We start from the raw sequence: 25,171 nt of genomic DNA, 5'->3' as shown, positions 1-25,171 counted from the left end.
ATAACAGATACACTCCCTCAACTCTTGGTAGCTGAGAGCCTGGATCTGACTCCCTCTGGATATGTCTGTTCAATTACAAATATAAGCATTTTCAGTATATGCTTTAACATGACAAGAGAAACTAAGTTTAAAAGGAATTGATCTACTTTATTGTTGTATTCCCAAGCAGCTAGTACAGTGTCAGGTACTTAATCATCTTCTGATTAAATTGTGGCAAGTGAACAAATGAGGACTGAGCATTAAGACCTTTCTCTGCAATAGAATTTGCACTTGAGCCTTTACCCCATGGTTAAAGTGCCTACTTTGCACCAAGCATGTACATGTATTATGCCATTTAGTTTTGCCAAGAAATGAGATGAATTTGTGATGATTCTGCTAGAGCTTGTTACTCAGTATTCAAACTTCTCTCAGGAAAGCGGCATAGTAAGAAAGAATGGTGGATGCTCTTTTGATGAAAATCCCTGTGTGGGTCTTTGATGATCCCTAGTTTTGCATTTGCATACTACAAACCAAGCACACACTAGATGTTTAGTGTACATTAATTCGTTGAATGTTTGCACATGCATAATTAACTCTAGCATAGTTTAGAGACAGACACAGAATGAGGCACAAATGGACCTCCCTGGACCGAGACCTTCTTTGTAATTAAAGTAATGGAGGTGATGCATCAACTTATAGAGTAAGTAGACAAGAATAGTTTGGATGGATGAGATGGAGTTCCTTCCTTTTATAAAACTTTGTAGCTGTAGACTTTTCCAAAAAGTAATTCCAAATAATACTGAACCTCAACATTCTGTATGTCAGCTTCTGTGCTGTTTACACAGATTATCACATTTGACCTTGATAGATTTCTTTAAATATTTTAGTATTTTATTTTTAATTTAACTCGGTAATCTTTCTAGATTATTCCTTGTCATATATACTAATGTGATTATTTAGTGTCTTCTCTAAATACTTAACCATATTCTTGTTCTTTTTCAAAGCAAAACTCTTGTAAAGAACTGTCCTTACTGACAGATTTCAATTTTTCTGCTTCTTCTCTTACTTGTTTTACAAATTTCATATAATATATTTTGATCATATTTAGATACCCTTCTGTATCTGCACGCCCCTGCCCCCATTTCTTTCCCCTATCAAATTTCATATATTAAGCCTATAGAGTCAGATTTGTGTCCCCAAATGTCCTTCAGTGTGGGTCCAGCCACTGGAGCCTATTGATCCTACTAAGAGTATCACCCTTAAATGAACCCGAGTCTTCACTTCGCAGCACAGAAAAGTCTCATTTAAGCTCAAGTCAGACAAAATCCCAACATAAATATGGGTAAGAAACCCCAACCCTACCTGAGGAAATATGGGCCTTGACTTTTAATCCAATGATTCATAGATTGAAACTGCAACCCTCCAAGGTGAGCCCACTCTGATACTTATAAGCATTAGCACGCAGATTCCCAGGCCAATATTTTTAACTACTCCATCAGGTTTTTTTGGAGGGGGGGGGCAGTTTCCTGAATGAGTGATTGGATTTCTTTGGGTTTTACTATGCAGCCATGGGTGTTTTGAGTCTTAACTGTGGCAGACTTTTTTCTTTTCAGGTGCTAATAATGTTTATGAAAAATTAAGATTCAGTGAATACCAACCAAGTTCTCTTTGTTTCAGAAGGAATACCACACCTGGCACTACCCATTATTTGAGCTTCATGGAATAGCTGCACTTTGAATTATGAGTTGGAAACCTGATGCCTGTGATGTGGTGGTCTCTGGTGCCTTCAGATGACAGATCCTGGTCATTTAACTTTGAAGAATGAATTACATTAAAAATGATTTCATGAATAATAGTACTTGTTATACAATGATGCATATCAAATAGCCTGTTATATATACACAAGCAAAGCTTTAAGTAGATATGGAGACCTTGAAGAATTTGACAGTTTATTTGAAAGCTAAAAGGAATGAAATAATCACCGAAGTGCCTTTGAGGTACTGCTTTGATACACCTTATACTCCCTGCTTCCCTGTGGCTCTTACTACTGTGTCCATCTCTCTTTTCCTAATGTGATTTGAAAGCCCAGGGCCCTATGATCCCTGTAGCATCTAGAGGAATTCTCTCTCTTAGAGATCCTTATTCTGCCTTTCTTTATCATCATGTCTTTGGATATTTTCAAATTTCTATCTTGAGTTTTAATTTAAGAATAGGAAAATACTGTTGAACTTGTGATTATTTTTAGTCCCATTCAAGATAACAGAAAATAAATTTTACAGAGAGACAGAGAGAGACAGAGAGACAGAGACAGAGAGAGACAGAGAGAATACTAAGGACAGTATGATTTTCTTTCCAGAGGAAACAAATTCAAATATTATAGGTACCCTAAAATCCATATGTTAAAAAGCGACTGTTGCCAACACATCTGTCCACCGCCAAATGTTCATTTTCTTGCTTTCAGTTTTGGGGATTTGAGAGACAGGCAATAGAGATATTTTGCAATTTCTCATTTCCTCAACTCAGCATTTCCCCATTTTCTATTTCCAGATCAATTATCCAGACATTGAGATAGATGTAATTTCTGGCTATTCTTTCTGCCAAGCAAAGAGATTTGCATGTTATAAGGAAGATTAACATATTAGAATCCAGTTACAGAGGATAAGATGGTATTTGAACTCATGTCCTTTAGTCTTTGAACTGGCCTTTCTACAAAGTATTCGCAGAGGGCAAAGGATATTTTCAGAACATGGAGCGAGCAGAGCCAAAGCATTCAGTTTTCTGGGTCCTGGCCTCCTCATATCTGCCAAGGCCATTTTTCTGGCGTGCTTCTCAGTGCAGCTCCAGGAGAGGGCTGTCCAAGGGAAAACTCTTTGGCATGATGTCCTTGAATAGGTTTTAAGAATCTGCCTCTGGGGCCTGGGGAGATGGCTCAGCACTTAAGAGCAGGTCCTGTTCTTGCAGAGAACACAGGCTTTGTTCTTAGCACCCAAGTCTGGCAGCTCAGAATTGCTTGTAACTCCAGCTCCAGGGGATCCAACATCCTCTTCTGACCTCTATGTCCCTGCAGCCACTGCACTCATGGACAAATTCTCTCTCTCTCTCTCTTTCTCTCTCTCTCCCCCCCCCAATATATAAATTAAAAAAAAAAAAACTCTGAAGAAAATGAATTTGCCTGGAACACTAGAGCATCATCAAGCCATGGTCCTAATTGTGATGCTCACAGATTTAAGGCTGTTTTTTAACAGACAAATGCTAACATTTTATATATGAGAAAGCCCTCAAATTATGACCACGGGCTTATGTGAAATAAAGTTAAGCTCCTCCCCCATATGAGTTTTTCCCTCTTTGTCTTCATTCTCTACTTTTTTATTTTTAGCTTTCTAAATATTATCATATTTCCTCAAAGGGAAGGACTAGAAATTCATTTGCTTTTATGTAAAAATAACTGGTGATGGCTCAAATGAGCAATGCCTTACATAAAATGTTTGTAATGCCCCTGCTATTTGATGACAAGCTTTATTGAGCAAAGAAGTTAAAGATTTCTTGTGAGCCAAAGATTAGGATATAAGCAAATTATTTGCCAAGCAGAGAGGAATCACTGATCTTTTTCATTTGTCATGGGTGTATTCATGTGTGTGGAGGCGAGAGGTTGATATCAGGTGTCTTCCTTGACCACTCTCCCCTCACATATTGAGTCTCTCACTTGAACCCAGAGCTTGGCAGTGGGTAAATCTAGTTGGCCAGCTTGTTCCAAGAACCCCTTCATTCTAAGTACTCTGCCAAGAGATCCAAGATGGCAGTCCATCTTAAGAGAGATTCTAATATTTCAGAGTTAAATTTAGATGGTTTTATTAAGACAAAGAAAAACTTTCTTAAGATTTCATGTAAGAAAAAAGGTAGAACTTCATGGAGTCTAAACATAGTCTTCTAGAGAGTTCTACAATGTAATCAGACCACTAAATAAGTAAGATCACCATAAAATTATAAGCTAGAAGAACCTCAGAAAGTGAATTAAACCCACACTGACTCTAATGAAAGCCAATCAAATAGCATAAGAAGAACAAATTATTTATTGTGATCTCTCTCAGAATGCTTGGGTCTTACAGCATACAACGGAATGAGTGAGTATACACCAAACACAAATTAGCATAATATCCCTACTTGTCTCTAGAGTCCTCTGTGAAATATATCTCTGTTTTGAATCGGTTCAATGCTTCTTTACTTTGTCTATACATTGAACACATATCTTCTTACCACTTAATGGGAACAGAAAAGTTAACAGGAGACCCAGATTATTTTAGTCCTACAATCTTATGTTTTCATATGGTTGGGCCATTGATGTAAAAAGGGCATGACTACTTCGGAGGGGTTTTTTGTTTTAATTTTTATTTTATGTGTATCAGTGTATTATCTCCATGTGTGTAAGTACACCCGTGTCATGCAATGCCCACAGAGTTCAGAAGAGGGTGTTGGATCCCCTGGACCTGGAGTTACAGATGGTTGTTAGCTGCCATGTTGGTTCTGGCAATCAAACCTGGGTCCTCTGCAAGAGCAGTCAGTGCTTTTAACTGCTGAGTCATCTCCCCAGCCAGTGGAGTTGTTTTTTAACAACTTTTATTTCTAGGTCAGAGAGACATGGTGACACTGTCAGATAACTTTCACCTGAGGATATTTTGAGTTGACTTGTCTGGTGCTGCCTGAACATTAACTTGGGACGACATTGCCACCTTCTCTGATCTTATTATGTGTTAGAACAAGGGACCATCATAAGTGATTCTTTCAAACAGATTAAAGACATAAAATACAACTGAGCTGGGAAGATTCTGACTTTGGTTTTTGAGTACTGTTATGTTTTCCCACCTTTAAAGGTAATTTTCTAGATAGATATGGTGGTATATGCCTATGATCTCAGTACTCTGAAAGATAAGGCAGCAAAGTCATGAGTTCAAGGTCAGCCTAGGCTATATAGAGTTTAAGTCCAACTTATGCTACATAGAATTTAAGGCTATACAGCAAGATGCTGTCCCCAAAAGCCAATAGCTAGTGGGTATAGCTCAATGGTATTGTACCTGTCTGGTATTCACAAGTCTCTGGTTTAATTCCCAGAGCCATGAATAATAGTAATAAAATATAATTAGAAATTTCCTCATGTATGCTCATATATGCAACCTAAAGCTGTGTCCCCAGAAAATAAAATCAGGTTTTGAAGATCTGTTTCAGAAACAGGTTAGATTATGTTTTAAAATATAATAATTATTTAGTAAAATGAAGTCCCTTTTTGCAAGTGAGTAATCATCTTTCTCAAATGCATTGCTTTTCTTTAAGCTGAAATTCCACTCATTTAAAAAATATCATAGCCCTTTCACATTGTTTGCACTATTGCCTTGTGTGTGTGCGTTGTGTGTATGCTTATGTATATGCAGGTAGGCACATATGTGCCACAGCACACCTGTGGAGGTTGGAAGACAATGTCAGGTGTCAGTCTTCACTTTCTAATGGTTTGAGACCGTTTGTGGTTTGCTGCTCATTACACCGGGCTAGCTAGCCTGCAAGCTGCCAGGGATTCTCCTCTCTCTACCTTTTCTCTCACCCTAGGAGTACTGGGATTACAAACACACTACCACATCTGGTATATAAGGTTCTGGGGATTCAAACTCAGGTCCTAATGCTTACACAGGAAGCACTTTACCTGCTGAGCCATCTCCCCAGCCCCAACACTTTATAAGGTATTTCTCCAGAAATGACTGAATTCCAAACCCACTCTCCATCTCTGGAACCAAATCTACTTTTTAAATGTCCTATTTAGTGATTTAGGGTCATCTTCTTCAATCACATGTTCATTTATACTTGCCAAAATGGTGTTTCTCTCTCGCTCTTGCTTTCTGTCTCTCTGTCTCTGTCTCTGTCTCTCTCTCTCTCTCTCTCTCTCTCTCTCTCTCTCTCTCTCTCACCTATGAGTCATTACAATTTTAAAAGAATCACAATACAGGGTTCAGAACCTGTCGCCCACACCTTACTGTAAGTGAAAGGAAGCAGAAGACAGCTTTCTCCTCTTGTAAATGTCAAGTGTTCACCTGTCTCTGTTGGAGGCTGAATAGAAATTCAGCCTTAAAGAAGTAAGTCCTGGGGTCGGAGCAAAGCTTTGAGCATTCGGAGTCCAAGCTGACGGCTCCACAAGGTCATGTGATTAGTAGTTTCACCTTGTTCTTCCATCAGGCTTGAACTCTCTGCAGCACCTGGTTTGCTCTAAGGGGGTGGGAGAGTCCACAAGACAAGCTGCAAGGTATTTCCTGGTTTTTCTCAAGAGCAGCTGGTAGAGCTATGCATATGGAGGAGAGCCTTATGATCTTCCTTCTGAGACTTTGTAAATACCCCTTCTCCTTTCTTAACAATTCACTCTGATGCCACACACTACACAGTACTAATAATCAATTTTGCTTGGTCCACAAAGGATGGAAGAAGGCTGCAGAAAACATACAGTAGGGTTTCATTTGACTAGCATTTTGGCTGTTGTGAATGTACCTCAAAGTATTCTGCTTACAAGTCTCCAGTGGGGTGTGTTAGGGAAGACACTATGGCAGGATAACCTGAGGGACCTAACCAAAGTGTCTTTTTGCTGTTGAAATGATTCTGTTGCATTCAGATGGAGGAAGGCAGGTAGACATATAAGAGATCTGACCATGCATCCAGAGGCAGAAAGAGGAAGAAAAGCCAGAGACCCAGAAAGGAGTGAAACCCAACTGGCCTTCTGTATTTCTTTCCAGAAAAGAGCTCACATGTTTAATTACCCACCTTGTTCTGCAGCTCAGAATAAAAATGGCATTGCACCAAGCCCTACCAGAGCAGCCTTCACGATTAAAAAGTACTCCACACCTTGGAGAGCCGAGGAGACATGAGAATAATTTTAAATGCAAATTAAATTGAGGGGGTAGCTGAAAAGAACACATAAAAGACAGTAAAACAAAACCTTTCAATTTTCTTAAATTAGCAGTCTAATGTGCTCCAAAGAGCAGCTCCTCTCCGATCCCTTCTGAGGGGTTGCATTTCATCACGATATAAAACGGGCAGATCCATCATTTCCCTCCCCTCCTTGCTCTTGACTGGAGATTGAAGGGAAAATTAGAAGCTGTTCATTTGGGCTCGGGCTCAGTGCACTAGTGCACTGCTCAATGTCGTTTTCTGCTCTCCGGTGTCCTGTTGAAAGGGGACTAGAGCTGGTGAGTATCTGCCAACTTTGAGAATCTTCCTTTCCTATGTCCCTCAGGCTACCTTTCCTTTGGTGGGGTTTGGGGTTGCCTCCCTTAAGATCTGTATCATATTGCGTCTTTCAAAATCTGGGAGATTTCAGACAGCTTTTTAAGCTGCTTCCAGTGACTGATTCACAGAAGGAAAGAGTTATTTTCAGCCTAGATGCTGGTGACTGTTTCTATGTATTAATTATAATGAAAATGTTAAACATATTGCTAGTTAATGTGGCCTTTCTCCATCACCCTGCCCCATTCAGCATTAGGGTAGGAACTGTTGCCCCCAACACTGTCTAGGCAACTTTCTTCTCTTCACTATTTAATTTTTACCATGCTATTCAGTTCCAATTGCAAATCCACCTGGTACTTGGAATTGTGAAATAGATTATTAAACCATACTTCTGTTTTTTAAAAAATAACTATTCCTCTCTGTATAAGAGATGGGGGTAGGGTGGTAAATGGCCCTGGAAGATGTAAAATCTACATGTAGATTTTGATGGTTTCTTGCCAAAGTTTTTACACGGGAAAGTGGCAATTTCCTTCCTTCACAGGGGAGGGCGCAGAGAGGCTGAGGCTGGCGTCACCTTCTGTTGCTAAGGTAACATGCTCTGGCCATTTTATCTGATAGAGGAAGTCCACTGGACAGAATACATTATTCATCACTGATCTAATCAGATAATCAAAATTGTTTACTTTCACCGGGCATATTTAGTGAGATTGAAGACAGATGGCCAAAACTGCTCATTTGACAATCAACAATTAGCCTTCGATTTTTTTTTTTTCTTTTGACAGTAAGTACAATTTGCTGTGGGGTACCTTTGGTTATTTTTCAAAAAGTTTCTTCTTACTGGACTTGAGTTTTCGGATTAGAATGTATCTTGTTAGAAAGCAAATGATTGCATTAGCCTTCTGAGTTTGATTTTAATGATTTTTGTCTTATTCCTTCTTAAAAAAAAATAGTGCAGAAATAGAGCTACTTCATCTGTGCTAAAACCAGGGGAAAACTATATGAGCTGGGTGAAAAAAAAAAAAAAAGAGGGGCTGGATGATTTCCATGCCGGGCTAGTGCATGCTATGGGAAACATTTCAAGGCTTTGGTAATTGTCACTGCTGCATGAACCATAATTCTTTCTCAAGAGCAGCCTGTATTGGTTATAAGCAGAGGATGATCCCGTAGCACTTCACAGACTATGCTGAAGGGAACTGCTGAACAGTAAGGGATTCAAGGTATTTCCGCAGCAAACAAGTCATCCTGCATTGCAAAATGCAAGGTGTCTATGAGAGAAGGCTCAATTCCCAGGGAGTCTCTCAATTAGATGGGAAACCAGCAGTCCCTGCACCAACTGAAGGACAACCTTTAGAAAGGCTGACAGCTTATGTTACTTATCAGGCATATTTTTAAAATCTGGTAGCATGTGAATTTAACAGCATATTTTCAGCTAATATACAGCAAGGAAAGACCAATATGTGATCTCTCTTTAGCCTGGAGCATTGTTTTTTTTTTTTTTTTTTCCCCTAAGTAGAATATATTACTTTTAATGAATGTTAGCTAAAGGTTACATCTTCTCATACAATAGGAAAGCTCTAGGGTTGGGGGCTTTGAAATTAGAAATGTCAGTCAGATAATGGGATTTGATAGTGGAGTATTCTTATTCAAAAAAGTAATATAGTTATATTTTATATTTGACAGCCTAAAATATTGTGGATTTTTTTCTTTCCAGGTGACTTTCTTTTCTGAAGATCCTGTTTTGAACATCTAAAATGGATTATCCCAAAATGGATTATTTTCTGGATGTTGAGTCTGCTCATAGACTCTTGGATGTGGAGTCAGCACAGAGATTCTTCTATAGTCAAGGAGCTCAAGGTAACAAAATGGGGAGAAAAGGGGAAGGTCCCTTGTCCTCACACTGGTTTGCTATAAACAGAGCAGTGTAAGCTTCAACAGTTCAAATTCTGTCTTGAAAATTCATCAGTTAATCTTCCTAAATTAATAACCTTTATGAAACTGCTACTGGAATTTCAGAGGTAGAGAATGGAGTAAATAAATCCACACTTCTTGGAGGTGTTAAGAAAAAAACAGTATGTCCAACTTTGGGTGCATATCCCCTGAGAGCTAAGGTAGAAAATGATTTCCACCTCCTTGAGTCCAAAGTCTATATCTGAAAGGACTGAGGGATGCTTTTCCCCCTAGAAATTTTTAGGCAGGCAGTTACTGCACCTGAGGAGATCTCAGGGCACCATGACCTAGCTGAGTGCCAGTCAGCTAGATTATGGGCTCTAGGGATAAGCATGTAGCTTCTCCACGAGCCTTATCCATCTTCAGTGATTTTTCAATTGTTGCCTCAGAGAATTCTCAGAGCATATCCAAGGACCCCTAACCCTCACTGTGAAGTGTGAGGGTTTACATTTTCATTACCTAGTCAAAGTAGTTGATTAGGCTCCAGTGTGCTTGCTCTTCTGTTCTAGGATCAGTTTAGAATGTTTGCCACCCAGTCATAGTAATGAAAGAAGTCAGATGAGTAGGGAAGGTAGAAGAATTTTTTTTGAAGCCATAGTTTATGGCTTCCACAGACTTTTTAAGGTATTGAGTCGAAGTATCCCAATGATACCTGTGTCCTAAATCGTGTGGGTGATACGCTGAAAATGAGGACATGTTTATATAGAAAAGTAGTTGAATTGTTGGAATCACTAAGCAGTGCTGAGAAGGAGGTACTGTGCTTATCCTGGCATCTTTCACTGTGACGTGACAGGAGGCTCATCTTGGGCACTGATAATATTCTACCTGGTTTCTCCAAATGTTCTTGTGAATTGTTTGTGCTTTGCTCTCAAACCAAGGGCTTGTTCACTTGAGGGCTTGCAAATATCCTCCTTCCCTGCTTCCGCTTTCTGGATGTGACTTTGTGCTTTAAAGGCAAGAGGAGCTACAAATTATCTGTAGGGATTTGCTTGCAGCAGTGGGCTCAACAGTAGAGCTTCAATGAGCAAAACTGAAACCATGGCAAATTCTCATTGTCTGGGTGGAGGGAGGCAGCACTGCTCCTGCTACTCTGGTCCATTTCAAGAGGGTAACAGTGTTCCTGGGGAAGAAGGGTGGGAGGCTGGTCCATACCTCCAGCTTGTTCTGGGTTTGCAAGTACGAAGGTGCTAGAAGTAGATGCAGAGCTGGAAGGGGGGGGAGATGAGAAGGACTTCCACCCCATCATCAGTCCTGACTTTATGCACTCCTGTGTCTACCCCTGTGCATTCCAATGAATCCTAATGTTCTATGTCAGGTTTGTCACCCCCCCAACCCCCCACAGCACAGATGCTTGCTGAGCAAGAAGGGAAGCAGCAGTTAACTATGGAGAGTAGAGGTCTTGCAATGGGGACAGGTTAAACCTTTAAGAAGCTGGTGGGTTCTTGATTTTCACAGAAGGCAAGCAGGCAACATGTGGGAGGTAGGACGGTGGCTGGTGGCAGATGGAGCTGGGGCGGAGTGGTCAGAATTGTCACCAGCAGTGACGATGGTTTAGATTCCAGAGCTGGAAAAACTGGAAAATGCATGGGAGGTGGCAGCGTAAGCTATGGCTGCTCCTCGGGATCACGTTCATTTGGGGATGGGGATGGCATTCCACTCAAAGAATCCTGGATTTACAGGAGTGTATGTGTGTGGGGGGGGAGGGGATCCTAGAACATCAGAACTCCAGGCTCTCCAAATCAGAAATCCAGGTGTTTCAGAGGTCCACAGTTTGCATTTAAGCAGGAACAGTAGTAATGGTTATGGAGCCAGCACGTCTCCCTGGGGAACCACATTCAAGCATCCATCCATACAGTCCTTGGCAAAATAAAAATGATAACAGAGACAGATTCCTAAGCTGTTCAGTTTTAAGCATTAATGAAGTAATACTTAAAACAGTGTCTGCGACATAAGACACTGCACTTCAGCAAATCAAAAAGATAAATATACCAAGCTAGGGGTCATGCCTTCTCTGATTGAGATTTCATGACCCAGCTACTGCTTTCCAAATAAGAACTCTGAACTTGCAGGAATTTAATTTCATACTTCTAGCAAAAAAGTGTGTATGTGTGTGTGTATGTGGGTGTGTGTGTGATGTTCACTACACATAAAAACAATGATTTTATGAAAAATCAAGTGTGTGTGTGATGTTCACCACACATAAAAACACAATGATTCTTCTCTTGTCACAAAAAGTCTGTCAGGATGAAGTTGAAAAACAGTAAGTTTGTCTTGGTGCATCCCCGCCCCGAATCCAGTCTTTTATTTTTTGGTCTCTTCTTCATTTGTATTAATTCTTTGAGAATTTCATATAATCTATTTTTAATCATATTTAACCCTGTCCTCCAACTCCTTCCTGGTCTACCTGCCATTCCCTAGCCACCCAACCTTCGCTCTCTGTTAAAATAAACCTATCCAGTCCAATTCATACTAAGAATATGTGCTTGAATGTGGGGCCTTCATGGTCCCCCTATCCTCCCAACTCCTAGAAGCCATCACTCAAGAACCTGCTCCTTTCAGGAGCTCTGTCGCCACTGTGACTTGGGGCATATCATTGCATTACAACAGCAACCCTGTCCTAGCTTCCCTTCCACTCCACACAGATGTCTAGTTTTTCCTAGACACTGAAGCCCTAAGCCTGACAAAGGCTTCCAGGTGAGTGGGTGAAGCTGAATTCCGCAGCCTGCACCCGTCTCCTTCTATATTAAACACTGAAGTTCCAGTGTATGACTAAAGCCTGCATCCAATCCATGTCAAAGCTCTGAGCACCAGGGGAAGGAGGACTGCTTGGAAGCTGCTTCTCGTGAAGAGCATTTGGGGTCAAAAGGATGAATCTCACTGCAGGGGCCTTCAGTTAGTCAGTCTTGCTCAGGTATAGAGGAGTATAAGGAAGGTCAAGTAGTTTGAATTTTCTGAAAAGATCTAACTGGGAGCTTTATACAGAGTTGACAACCCAGTGCTTAGGTGACCCAAGGCCTAATTGGCTAAGCTGTATGTGTTTGTTGTCTTTTACTGTGGGCCACATTCATGTGGCTATTTCTGTAGACCAAGTGTTCTCACATATGTAAACATAGTAATGAGGAAAATAAATGTAAAGTTGGCAGCCCCACCCCATTTTTCTGTGTGACTTATTCTTCACTATACATACAAATTCACAAAATTCCTCAAAATTAGTTATGTATCTAAGGTAATAGTTTCAAGACTATGGTTTTCATTATTGCACAGGCATTTTTGTTTCATTTTTCTTTGAAAATGCCTAAAACTTGCTAGGAAATAAAGGATGTTCTAGGGAGTTAGCACAAAAGGAATCTAGGAAGATTTGAATTTAAAAAGTAAGAAAATCAAGAAGACCCTGACTTTCCAAAGTCCCTTTGGACGTCCCTGAGCTTTTCAAAAGCTGAAGATGTGTTCTGCTAATAAAACAGAGCTGATTTTCTCCTATCTCCATTTCTCTTTGGTTTGAGAATAAGGTAGAGAAGATTAGCTGACTCAAGGAGTCTCCTATTAAAAAACCACATATTGTAGAAAGCAGGAAAAAAGCCCCCAAGTCTCTCTGTTCATCTCCTGTCAGCCTCAGGGAAGGATGCTCTCCTGTTAGTTTGGGCGTGGTTCATCCACAGTAAATCCTGCTAACAGAGAGGTAATTCTATGAAGGCCTCTTGTATCTCAAAAGGAAGAATCTGGAGGCTGGAGGTACATGTTACTTCAATGATTATCTGTCTCCACATCACATAACCTGAGTTCACCCATCTTTGGATTCTGACAATGGTATCCCCGCCATCAATTTTAGGCTCTGTAGTTTTACAGTGCCCAAGTGAACTGAGAGGGAAGTCCTTGTAACACCCACATAAAGAATATCATGGGACTTGAGATTGAAATAGACATCAAAGACTAGTGATTCTCTCCAGCACCTCCCTAAACTACATGAAACAGAATTTGAACGGACAGGCCCCACAGCCGCAGTTTTCAAAAGGTTCCTGGGTTATTTCCATTAACAATGAACACTTAGAGCCAGCAGGATGGATCATAATTAGTCACTGGCTACTCAGAGTTTTGTCCCAGAGGACCAGTACCTACTTCATCTGGAGCTTCTTAGCAATGCCCAGTCTCACCCCTATCCTAGACCCAGAGACTCAGGATCTGAATTTCCACATTTTCTAAATGATTAGCATTAATGTTGGAAAAGCAATCCTTGGATATAGTATAGATTAGAAACATTTAAGGAGTTTTACAACCTCCTCCAAGGCTGAAGACCCTCTACAGTCCAATTGAATCAGCACCTCTGAGGGGGGTTCACAAAGAGAATCCTTTCTATTGCTATCAATGGGCAACCAGAGCTGAGACCTGGGGACTGCCCATTTTGTGGTACAGGAGATCTTATTGCATCTTGTTGCTATTTGAATTGAACCCAGCATAGGCACTTTACCACTGAGCAATAACCACAGCTCTTGAATATCTTTCTCAGCCACACATACATATAGTTAAATATTATAAATTAAAATATTGTAAACTATGAAATATATTTATCAGGTTCAAGATCTAGCACAGGGCCTTACACATGCTAGGCAAGTGCGCTACCTCTGATCCACACACTCAGTCCTCAGAGTTGTGTCTTTAAATGAGCCCAAGCCATTGAAAGTGGCAAATAGACTTCAGAAAAAGATCATGTATCAGAGACTGGACTTCATGTATTTATTGCATGTGTTAATCCTCAAAGAAACTTTGGGAAATAGGACTTGCAGCATTATGTGCATGTTGCAGATTAGAAAATTTAAGATTAGAGGCTGGGGACGTAACTCAGCCAGAAAAGTATCTGTCATGCAATCATGCAAGCATGAGCACACAATGTTCCTGTAATCCAAGAGCAAGGGAGGCAGAAACAGGAGACTTGCTGGGGCTCGCTGGGCAGCTAGCCTAGTCTAAATGAAAAGTCCCAGGTCCCAGTGAGATGCTGGGAAAAAGACCCATGGTAGATGGTTCCTAAGATAAACATCCAAAGTTGATATCTGACCTTGCATACACACACACACGCACGCACGCACACAATTTAAGATTGATGGGTTGAAGATTCTTCAGAGGCTACACATTTGGATACCAATGAAGCTAAGATTTGATTCAGGTATATCCTACTGCAAAGCCCACACTATTTTCTTTAAGTACCTCTGCTTCCTGCCTGACAGAGGTACACCCTCACCTGACTGGGTTCAGAGAATCAACTGCGGAGGTGAATGAAGGTAAAACTGATGACCATGTGGCTGAGCTGGCAAACCGAGGCTTGGAGTGATTTAACCGCATGCCCCAAATCTCACCGCTTCTAGTGAAAGGCTAGAAAGGGGAGCTCAGTCTCATTTTGCCCTTTCCATTATGCTAGGGTTTTTGTTTTTTTCTTAAGGACCATCAATATCCAGGAACATTTAAATTACCTTCTAAAGAGAAGACACATCAAAAAGCCAACTGAGTAAAGCCACCAGGCAATCCAATTTATGGCTCCTGATGACAATTTCCATTCTTTTATCACCTTCATAAGTCTTGACATTCTAAGCCATTGTTACTCATCACAAAGCACCTTTTCTCATGTCTACACTGTCTTATTCTACAAAGGGAAATGCCAATTTTGGCAGCTAATGGGAACCACCTTGAACTGCTCAGAGGCACTCCAAGTTGTTTTTGGAGTAGGGAAGACACTGAAACCCCTCTGCCAGCTTTTCCCCTTTACACCCGCTTCACCTTCACGTTTTGTCCCATGTTCTCCCCACTCTCCACCCCTGCCCCATGGAATCTATCTGAACAGTTAGCTTTTGAATCTTCAGCTCTGAGTGAAATACATTCTAACTCCCACCTTTGTACCTCTGGGGTTTCTTAACATGGTCCCAAGAGACAAAGACATTTGGCACCACTCAATTAGTTGCAAATCATTAACAACAGTTAATTAACTTAACTTTCTTTCCTGTGCTTAAGGCAAGAATCAGCTTCAGTGCCCCCACCCAGTGAAGCCTGGCTGGATGTTTCCAGATGTTTGTTCCACAGAATTCTGTCCATGCCTACATTATAGCCTTTTTCATAGTCCTGGGCTCCACTCTTACCCCACACTGAATCTTTGCCTCTCACTTGGTATACCACCTCACAGTAACAACAGTCCCTCAAAGCCTCGGGTTCTTCATTGAAAGAGTTCACCTGCTCCAAACCCATAGGGAGGTTGAAGGATTAACTGAGGCTTGCCTATTATTAGTGTCATGTGTGTGTGTGTGTGTGTGTGTGTGTGTGTGTGTGTGTGTGTTCTTGATTAGTCCTGATACACCTGTTTTGTTACTTAAATGCTTTCTGTCTACCTCAAGTGTAGTAATCTCCTTAAATATCATTTCCCTAGTGGTCACTATCGTCCTTAGTATAAGAAAAAGCCCTGGTCACTATCATCCTTAGTATAAGAAAAAGCCCTAAAATTTATAAAATTTCTCTCCTGAACTGGGGTAATGAAAGTGTTTAGATCTGCACTTCCAAGAAGCAACTTTGGATTCAGGGAAAAGACTTGAGAAGTCCAGATTTGGAAAACAAACCTCCCCTAATTTCTTTAATTCTTAAAATCTTTAGCTGAAACTGATGACCACTTAAGATTGAAGAAAGGGAACATAAAATAGTGATTGGAAGAATAAAGATGCAGAAATGAAAGGTAGCCATGAATTCAGCTAGGTCTCTTAAGACACAAAATAAATCATTTTAAAAATTAGAAGGGAAAAGAAAATTATCCAGGAGAAATTTAGGTGTGTTTTTGAACAAACAACCTTTGAAAACAGATTTCCAGAGGTACCTGAAGCCTTTTTCATTGTCTAATAGTCTGTGATGACCAAGTTTTTCTTCTTCCTGAACGTAGTTACGGAATAAAAGAGCCTTTAATTTCACTGTGATGAACTTATCTGAGATCAGTTCCAGGGAACTGAATGTGCTCTAGAATCGAGCTCTAAGCCTCCCCTTAATCAAGGTTCCATTCTTTTCCTTCTTTAGACAGTTAAAGCCTCAAATTCTCTGTTTCAGCCCTTACATCTTTTGGTCAAGTGATCTCAGTGCAGACACCTTTCCAACCAGTCTTGGTGGAAGGCAGCTGTAGAGACCCAGCAAACCACCATGGGGATCACACTATGAGAAACACTCACAGTATACCTGGCCATGTGCCAGGAGTCTGCTCAGCAAATAGCATGTTGTGTTCTTTCTCCATCCCTGTCCCCTGAATCCTCTCATCATTACCCTCAGATATTGCTCATCCCTGGACCTGGAGGTCTGATTTGCTCCAGAAAGACTGAGGCAGGGGCAGTGACCTCAAACCAACCCAGCCCCCACTGAGGGCATGACTGGCAATGGGATTATAACCTTCTGCATCTGCCAACCTAACCTTATCTTGTCTATCCCTTGCAGTCCTGCCAGGAACAGCACAGGAACATCAGTCATGTGCCCTATCTCCTCACAGAATGATTCCTTCCTGTATTTTTCTTGGGTCATTATCCACTGATAACTTCCAGGGTTTCATGTGACAATTTTGAAAAATAGTTTTTGGTTGTGCTTTTGTGGAAGCACTATTCTTAACAGATTCCTATTTGGGGTTTGGAAATTTGTTCTCTGTAACTCCAACACTGAAGCTGCGTGCTGTGCCTCACTTCCAGATGACAAAGCAGCTACCAAGCCTGCCCTCTTGGCCTCCCACACTTTCCATTTTAGACCTCTAATTGCTCACACCCAGGCTCCCCAACCTGCATTTAATACAGAGAACATTATGTATGAAAGGGAGAATGGAAGTAAATCAAGACGGAAAATATCATGGAGACAGCCAACCTTCTAGTCCCACAGGACAGTGAACTCCAGCCCCAGCTTCTGAGCAGTGCCCCATGTGTGGGAGCCCCTGTGGAGCCCTCTGATACTTCCTGTCTGTACTTCCAGAAATCACCTACTTTACCACAATGGCGTTAAGGACTCCTATGTAGAGTGGAGGGTGAGAGGAAGGTAGAAGTTGAGAGAATTGAGGCACAGAGAGGAGGAAAGTGGCATGAAAATACAAAGATACAATTCCAATAAATTAATAACTCCCACTCTCACACAACTCATATGAAAGAATGGGTTAAAACTCAGCCCACACTCAGCTAGCATCAGCCATGACCCAATTAGCATAAACAATTCACAAGATGGGGAAAGAATTCTCTCTGGCTCCTCATTTGTCCAAACAAATCTGTTTTCTAAAAAAAAAAATTGAAGAATGAATGAAAGATAAACTTTGTGTATCACCCTCTGCACTAGTACTAACAGAGGCAAGGATGGGAGCCTAGCTAATCAAAGCTAGCCCATGATCAATATCATTTTAATATGGTTAAGAATTTCTCAGTAAGCAATTGAATATATAGGCTCATCCAAATTTACTGAATGAGCATTTACATGCTAAACTGGAATTTTGAAGTGTTAGAACTGAACAAAGAGATTCTCTTTAAGATCAATTCATTCTTCAATTAGAAAAGCAAGACCAGGATAATGTTAAAGCCTTTAACAAAGGCCAAAACTATATAGCAAAGTTAACCTCATATAACTATCCAGTTTATATATATTTTTCCATCCCTTCATATGCACTGGAATTTTACAAGTTAGAGTTATGGCATGTATGAAATTGGTGATAGGAGTGAAATAGCCTCACAGTCTACATGTTGACATGGTGTTTTAGAACTTCCACTGTTACTGTCTCAAAGTCCTGAGTTCAAACAGTGACTTCTACTTCCTAGCTTGTGAAGTTAGGCAAGCAATTTAATTTTTGCCTCTCTTCTATGCTTTCAGTGCAAATAAATAGTAACAAGAGTTCCTTTATTATTAGTTCTTTGAGGATTTCATACAATGAATTTCTATCATATTCACTCCCATCCCCTAACTCCTCCAAGGTCACACCCATTCCCTACCCACCCAATCTTGTGTCCCCCTGCCCACTTTATTTTTCATATCTGAAAAAATATATTTGAAAACAACACATACTAGAAAAGATAAAGAAGGTCACTTCATGCTGATTAAGGGACCAACTGGTCAAGAGGACATTCCCATTTAAACACACACACTGAACACAGTCATACTCAATTTCATAAAACAAAGTACTACTACATTTAAAGTCACAGGCTAACCCCAACACATGAATAGGAGGTGATTAAAGAACCCCACTTTCAACAATAGACATGTCATCCAGGTGAAAAAAAATGAATAAACATTAGAGCTAAATGACATCATAGATCAAATTGCCTTAACAGATATCTACAGAGCAATCATCCCAATATAACAGAATATACATTCTTCTTAGCAATCCACAGGATATACTCTAACATGAGCATAACATATATTATGACACCGGAGTAGTTTGAATGAAAATTGTCCCCATCTGCTCAAATATTTGAACACTTGGTCAGTTGGTGACACTGTTTGGGAAGGTCATGAAATCTTTTTTTTTAATAACTACATGATTAGAAGAAGCATTTCATTACAGCTTTAACATATTCAATAACAATTTCCAGAGCAAAGATGCTTCTCTTTCAAAAGTGACTGTAAATTTTTAGGTTCACAGTTGAATTAATACCATTATACAATATTGAACTCAGGATAAACCCTGAAAGACATAAAATTGAATGAGTTTTTAACCTTTAAAAAAGATCTCCATTTTATTTTAAAATATACTGCTTCCTACAGAAAGACTCCTTTTTAATGCTACTAACGCTTATGTTTGCACATGCATCTCTAATCTCTATGAATCTGATTATTACTAGTCACAGTTGGTTACACTTGGATCCTTGCACCTGAGTATGGATATAAAGATATCAGGTAGATTCCAAATAAGTCTTTTTTTTTTTGCCTTTTTGAGACAGGGTCTCCCTGTAACCTGTAGCCCCAGCTGGCCTGGAACTCACTATGTAGCCTTGAACTCACAGAGATCCACGTGCCTCTGCCTCCCGAGTGCTGGGATTAAAGGCATGAGTCATCACACCCTGCTGTTGAATTTTTGTGTGTATATCATACAGAACATCCCAAACAATCTTATTCATCTATCTACCCACTTCCCAAATGACACCCTCCCATAGCCTCCCCCGCCCCACTGGAGCCCATATATTCTGTCATCCCTGTTACTGTCCACTGTGTTGTCAGTGACCCCAGCCATTCCCCAGTGCTTGTCCATCCACTGAATCTAGTCAGCCTATCTAAAGATCCTTGTTTTAGGAAGATCAGCTGTTCCTCATCTAGCAGCAATCAGTTGTCATATTCCTTTAGATACCATTGGGGTCTGCTGTTCGTTTTCCCAGTTCTATGCTGGGTTACTGTCTGCCGCCCACTTTTGAAAAAGCCACTGAGTTCAATTTGTGCTGCCCATGTACTCTTGGGTATGTGACCATCCACTGGAGTGTGGTCCACGTATCAGGGGCCATACTCTTAAATAAAACCGACTCTCCCTTTCCCAGGAACCATCAGTTGCCAATAGTTTCTCAATAGCTAGAGGTGGACCTTGTGCCCAATTCCTCTCTCCATGGTGGGAATATAACAAGAGTTCTTTTTTTTTTTTGGTCTTTTGAGACCAGGGTCTCCTTGTAGTCCCAGCTGGTCTGGAATTCACTATCACTACATAGACCGGTTGGCCTTGAACTCACAGAGATTCACCTGCCTCTGCCTCCCAAGTGCTGGGATTAAAGGTGTGCACCACCACATCTGGTTGTAACAAGAGTTCTTAACCCAAAGGGTGGTTTTGAGGATTAAATGAAAGAAAACAACATTGCACAAACTATGTTACAGCATATGAATTTTACAAAAATGTATGTACTCTCTTATGATGATATCATAAGATATCTCTTATGATTTATCATGTTTTAGCAAAATGTAAATTGAAAATATTTAATTGAAACAGAGTAATATATAGCCATCACTGAATTTTTATGGACTACTGCTGAGAATAAACATTACAAAGAAAAAGTAGAATCATAGAAAATGAAAGAGTTAAGAACATTTAATGAAAAACATTTACTAATAGCACAAATGGCATCTAGCTCCCCCAAATGCATAAAAGAGATATAGGAAGGAAAGTTTATAAACATGAAAAAATTAACATAGAACAGTAATATCCATATAATGAATGTTTGCTTTTGTTAATCCTCCTTTAATTTTGTCATACCTCAAAAGAAAGTGGCAGGGCTTCATCTTCCCCAAGACAGAGTCCTAACCTGTTCCATCTCTTTTCTAATGCTGTTCATTCATAATTCAGATTTCTAAAGTCTTTGGAAATATAATGACAATCTTAGAAAAATAACAAAAAATATAGAATCAGTTTTGAAATAAAATTGCCAACAAATTCCAAAATATTTCTCTTTGCAGTTCTAGTGCTGGTAACATTAGCTAATCTGTCCATTTCTTTTAAATATAGAGCAAACCCTAGTTCATCAGAGACCCAGACATGTTTCCAAATTGGCATTCTTGTCAAGATGACAATTAATTTTTATTTTACTTAGATTTAGTAAGGACAATAAAGCATTGTCTGGGCAGTGTGAAGTGCATGTGATAAGATCGGAAGGGATGATAAATTAGAATCCTGTGTACGTTAAAAGAAGCACAGACTGAGAAGCTATATTGTGTCCATGAGGCATGACAAGAGAAGGGACTAGAACAGTGGGCAAAAGTCAAAGCATGTAAGGCTCTGTGTGCTAAACTAAGGAATTCCCAAACTGATGTTGAATCCATTGAAGAGATCTGTAGGCAGATACGTTTTTTATAAAGGTCACAAAGGTCACAAAGGTGAGGACTGATGGGGGAGAAAGACGAGGACCCAGGTGAACCATTGGCTTCTGCAGTAATCCAAACAGGAAGGAAACATAATCAGAAAAGGGTTGGATGGACTGAGGGAATTCAGAAGATGAGAGGCTCTGAAAATAGAAAGTTCTTTCCAGACTGTGTGACAGTAAGATGGGCAGATAGTGAGGGAGAGGTATGTCAAAGAATTCTTAGATGTTACACTTGGATGTCAGAAAATCATTGAGAAAAGGGACTATGGGGAGAGATTTAAGATGGGCAAAAAATTCGATTAGAATATATTGAATTTAAAGAAAACATTGAATCTATGGAAGTCATAATTATAAATATAAAATAAGTTCTTTGGGTCCAAAATTTGGCATAAAGACCTTGGAGAACTATCCACAATACTCTGTGATTTGGTAATGCCAAAAAATGATTTTACCGACGTCTTTTACATGTGTTTCTGAAAGGTGGTTCCTCTGAGGCTTTATCTTTTCCTTTCACAGTATTTAGAAGACTGGGAGATTCTTAAGAAATATATTCTAAATTAAAACTTTGACTATAAATATTACGTTTTCTCCTTAGCGCTAGTACTGAAAATTAATAGCCCATTTAAAATATGTACGTGAACCAAATGTTTGCAGTTGCCAAGATGATTTCAAAGTCTGGCTTGGATTTTCATCAGAAGCAACATTCTGCATTAGCACTGAGAGGATTATCTAAGAAACAAATTTTAAAAATAATTCAGAGCAGCTCATTCACTGTGTAGAGCTGTAGGTTGTCAGAGAATGTTTCAGAGGAACTATAAGAGGCTCCGCTCCAGCTGGGTAAAAATACACCTTACTTTTCTTTTGAACCAATGCAGTAAGATCTTCTGTTCCATTTAGTTGACTGTACACAGTTTGATGACTAAGTTGATCAGAGAAGAAGCCACTTGCATTAGCCCAGGTTAAGCCAGACCATACTACAGACACACAGCAAGGCTGAGTGTTACATTGACTCCATGGTATGAACTCACTCTGCAACCTGGATATGTATGCTGAAGCTGCAAAGGGGGATGCAGGTAAAAAGACTCACCATGTGTCAGGGCCTTTAATGTCATCATTTCAATTGGTCTGCAGAATGGAGGGATGGAGTAAGTGTACCTGTGTCATGCGATGCCTGTGGGGGTCAGAAGAGGGTGTTGGATCCCCTGGAACTGGAGTTACAAACTGTTGTTAGCTGTCATGTAGGTGCTGGAAACTGAACCTGGGTCTTCTGCAAGAGCAGCCAGTGCCCTTAACCACCGAACCATCTCTCCAGTGCCCCCATAAGAATTTCTTAGAACACACATTTTTCCTTCTCAGTACAGGTGCTTCTTGTAATCTAGTGTACAAGCTTTTCATGCACGTCTACATACACTTGTGTGTGTTTAACCTAAGTCAAGCTCCATAGATTATCTTTAATTTTCTATGTCTTAATTTTTAAAATAATAAAAATTCCTTTAAACTCAAGGTTGTTGATTCTCACTGATGGGCAAAGAAATAGACAGTTTGGACAAAGGAAGAGAGGTCAACCATGCTTTATGTATGCCCAAAAGGTAACTTTGCCAGCTGGACTGTGTCCCTGAATCAGTTCTTCTGTTGTTTACTAGACAGTGTCTCTGACTAATAGTCTTTGATCTGACTACCATCATGAGCCCATCTGTAGGCACAACAGAATGCAAATAGAATATTCACCCAGTCTATCCTGGGTCTTCCCTCTTAGACTTATCCACTAAGGAAAGTCTGTGATTCCCTGTACCACATCCACAATAGGCTTTTCTGCTTGTTCTAAACATACTAGCAACTGCCCAGGTCTTTCTAATGATTCATTTTACAGTGTAATCACAGCAATATTAGAACATTAGAGCTTGAAGCTGCTTCATTCAACCAGCTCATTTTACAGATGATAAAACTGAGCCTTGGGGAAAAAAGGAAAAGGAAACACTTCTTATTAAATGCCTAACATACACCAGAAGATATGCATGTGTGTTTCACTCAAAACCACAAACTTGTCAATTAAATCTTATTGCCCCAATTCGTATGAAATTAAAAGTTAGGAAGATAAACAGAAATCTAATATCAGCTATGAGAAGGAGAAGCCAGGATTCAAACATTTATCTTCCTGGTGTTACAGTTTCTTATCTTTCTGGGGATGGGGGGTGGTGGTGAGGGGAATCTAACCGAATAACATAGTTTGCCAGAGAAGTTGACAAAAACCTAGGCACCCATTGCCTGGGCTGATGTTCCTATTTCTCAATGCTATTATCTTCCTGTTAATAGAACTCAAATGAACTCAAGCATACAGCTTTTAAGATGACTTGTATATGAATAAGCCCAAGAGTTGACTACATAAGGCTCTCTCTTCAAGTATACATTACCTTTCTACACACTGAACATGAATTAGGAATATTAAAGCCTTCACATTTTAGGGACTAGAGAATTAAAAGCAATTACTGTTCTGGCAGAGGACCCAAGTTCAATTCTCAGCATGCACTTGGTGGCTCACAACTGCCCTTAACTCCAGACCCAGGGGATCTGATGCCCTCTTCTGACCTCGGTGGGCATTGCACTCACATGGTGCACATACACACATGCACATCAATTTTTTTAAATAGTCATAAAAACTTCAGATTTTAAATATGTCATTAATTACCTATACCTAAAACCAGCCATGTAGAAAATATAAAATTAAAACAAATATAAGGCTTAATATTCACTGTACCGTTAAATGAGATCCAAAAAGTGACTTATATATCTTAACCAGGCATGTTCAACATCTAAATGACTGAAGCTGCTTGGGATTGTGTCCAAATCAATTTAGCATGCAAAACTTAAAGCACATTTTCTTTTTCTGCATCTAGCATGTTTTAGCAGCCAGCCCCCAGCCACTCTGCACAGTGTCTACTTTAAGAAACAGGGAGGAAAGGAAGCAGTGAACATTTGTTGTCCGCCTACCATTTGTCAGGCTCTGTGTTAGGTGTTTTACATTTGTTATATAATGTTTTATCCTCCCAAGGCCCAGTGAGAAAGTTCATTTTATTTCTCATTTACATTTAAGGAAACCAAAGCTTGGTGAGCTAATTTTTTAATAAGCTCTGATAGGTATTAAGCTTTGGAAATATGCCAGGGTTTAATTTCACAGCTGTAGCCTTACTTGGAACTAGCAAGTAATAATAGTTTCAATGCAGTGAATGTTTATCAAGAATTTCCTTTGCCAAAGGCTGTATATGATCATGTGTTTGACTCCTCATGGAAACTAAGTGGTGGATCCTGTGTTAGTTTTATAGATTCACAAGAGATACTGTCTTGAAAGCAAGCAACTGTTAAGCATAGAATTTGGACACAAACTCAAGAAAGCCGAACTCAGTGCTTGTGCTTTGAAGCAGTAGCTTTTATTGTCTGGAAGGAAAGTAAGATTGTCACCATCTTTCTTATATGTTCATGCAGAGTGAAAACTACAAAGAGCCTTGTGGCTGGCAGAGGTAGAAGAAGAGGAAGGTCCTCATTTTCTAGTGGTGCTGAAGTTGGGTGGAGATAAAAATATTTCAGGCACAGAAAGGCTGTTTGGAATGCAAAGATGTGGAAACACGAGGAAAGGCTTTGCATTGGGAAAAAAAAGTCTCCTCTGCTCCTTGGAAAGAGATGCTTATCAGGAGGAGGAACTTATCTGTCTTTATCTATCAATTGATCCATCAAACTGGTTACAATGTTTGATTTTCTAATATACATAGAAACTAAAAGCATCTGTTCTAAGCATTTGTGATTGATTCTCTGCATCCACTGAGAACTCATGACTGTTGTCTATTGCTGCCTATCAAATTATACCAAAATTAGGGTCTTAAAACAGCCCAAACTTATTATCTTTGGGAAATTTGGGAGTGCTAGCTAGGTACATGTGGGTTAGGTTCTGAAGGGGTGATCAGGATGTCAAATGGAGCTATAGGGGTAAGGTCTGACTGGGGAATCCCAAGGAAGCTTTTGCACATGGCACTTGGCAGAAGCTCTTTTTTTCCTGCTGTATCAGCCTCTCCGTAGGCCATCTGGATATCCCTATGACAGTGCATCTAACTTCCCCAAAGTAAAGGATGCAGGAAAGCAAGGCAAATGCCAAAAATTTTTGACTGAGCTTAGAGCGTGAAATATCATCACTT

The 25,171-nt window shown here is 40.0% G+C and overlaps 1 protein-coding gene across 5 annotated transcripts in view; it reads left to right on the top strand.

The window, feature by feature from the left end:
• The first annotated feature begins 7,122 nt into the window (after positions 1-7,122).
• The window catches only part of Phactr1 (phosphatase and actin regulator 1), a 580,961-nt gene continuing 562,912 nt past the window's right edge, over positions 7,123-25,171 (top strand). For 3 of the 5 annotated variants that reach the window (XM_017797765.2, XM_017797762.2, XM_017797760.2), the window contains exons 1-2: positions 8,381-8,450; positions 8,945-9,087. In XM_017797765.2, the coding sequence (XP_017653254.1) occupies positions 8,985-9,087 (103 nt within the window). In that variant the 5' untranslated portion in view covers positions 8,381-8,450; positions 8,945-8,984. Of the gene's footprint in view, positions 7,197-8,380; positions 8,451-8,944; positions 9,088-25,171 lie in introns of those variants that run through there. The other 2 variants (XM_017797761.2, XM_017797764.2) reach the window with 2 other exon arrangements.

This window comes from Nannospalax galili, unplaced genomic scaffold, assembly GCF_000622305.1.
Source record: "Nannospalax galili isolate Female #2095 unplaced genomic scaffold, S.galili_v1.0 scaffold72, whole genome shotgun sequence".
In the NCBI taxonomy this organism is placed as follows: Eukaryota; Metazoa; Chordata; class Mammalia; order Rodentia; family Spalacidae; genus Nannospalax; species Nannospalax galili.
This window is presented reverse-complemented; position numbering and strand designations above follow the sequence as displayed.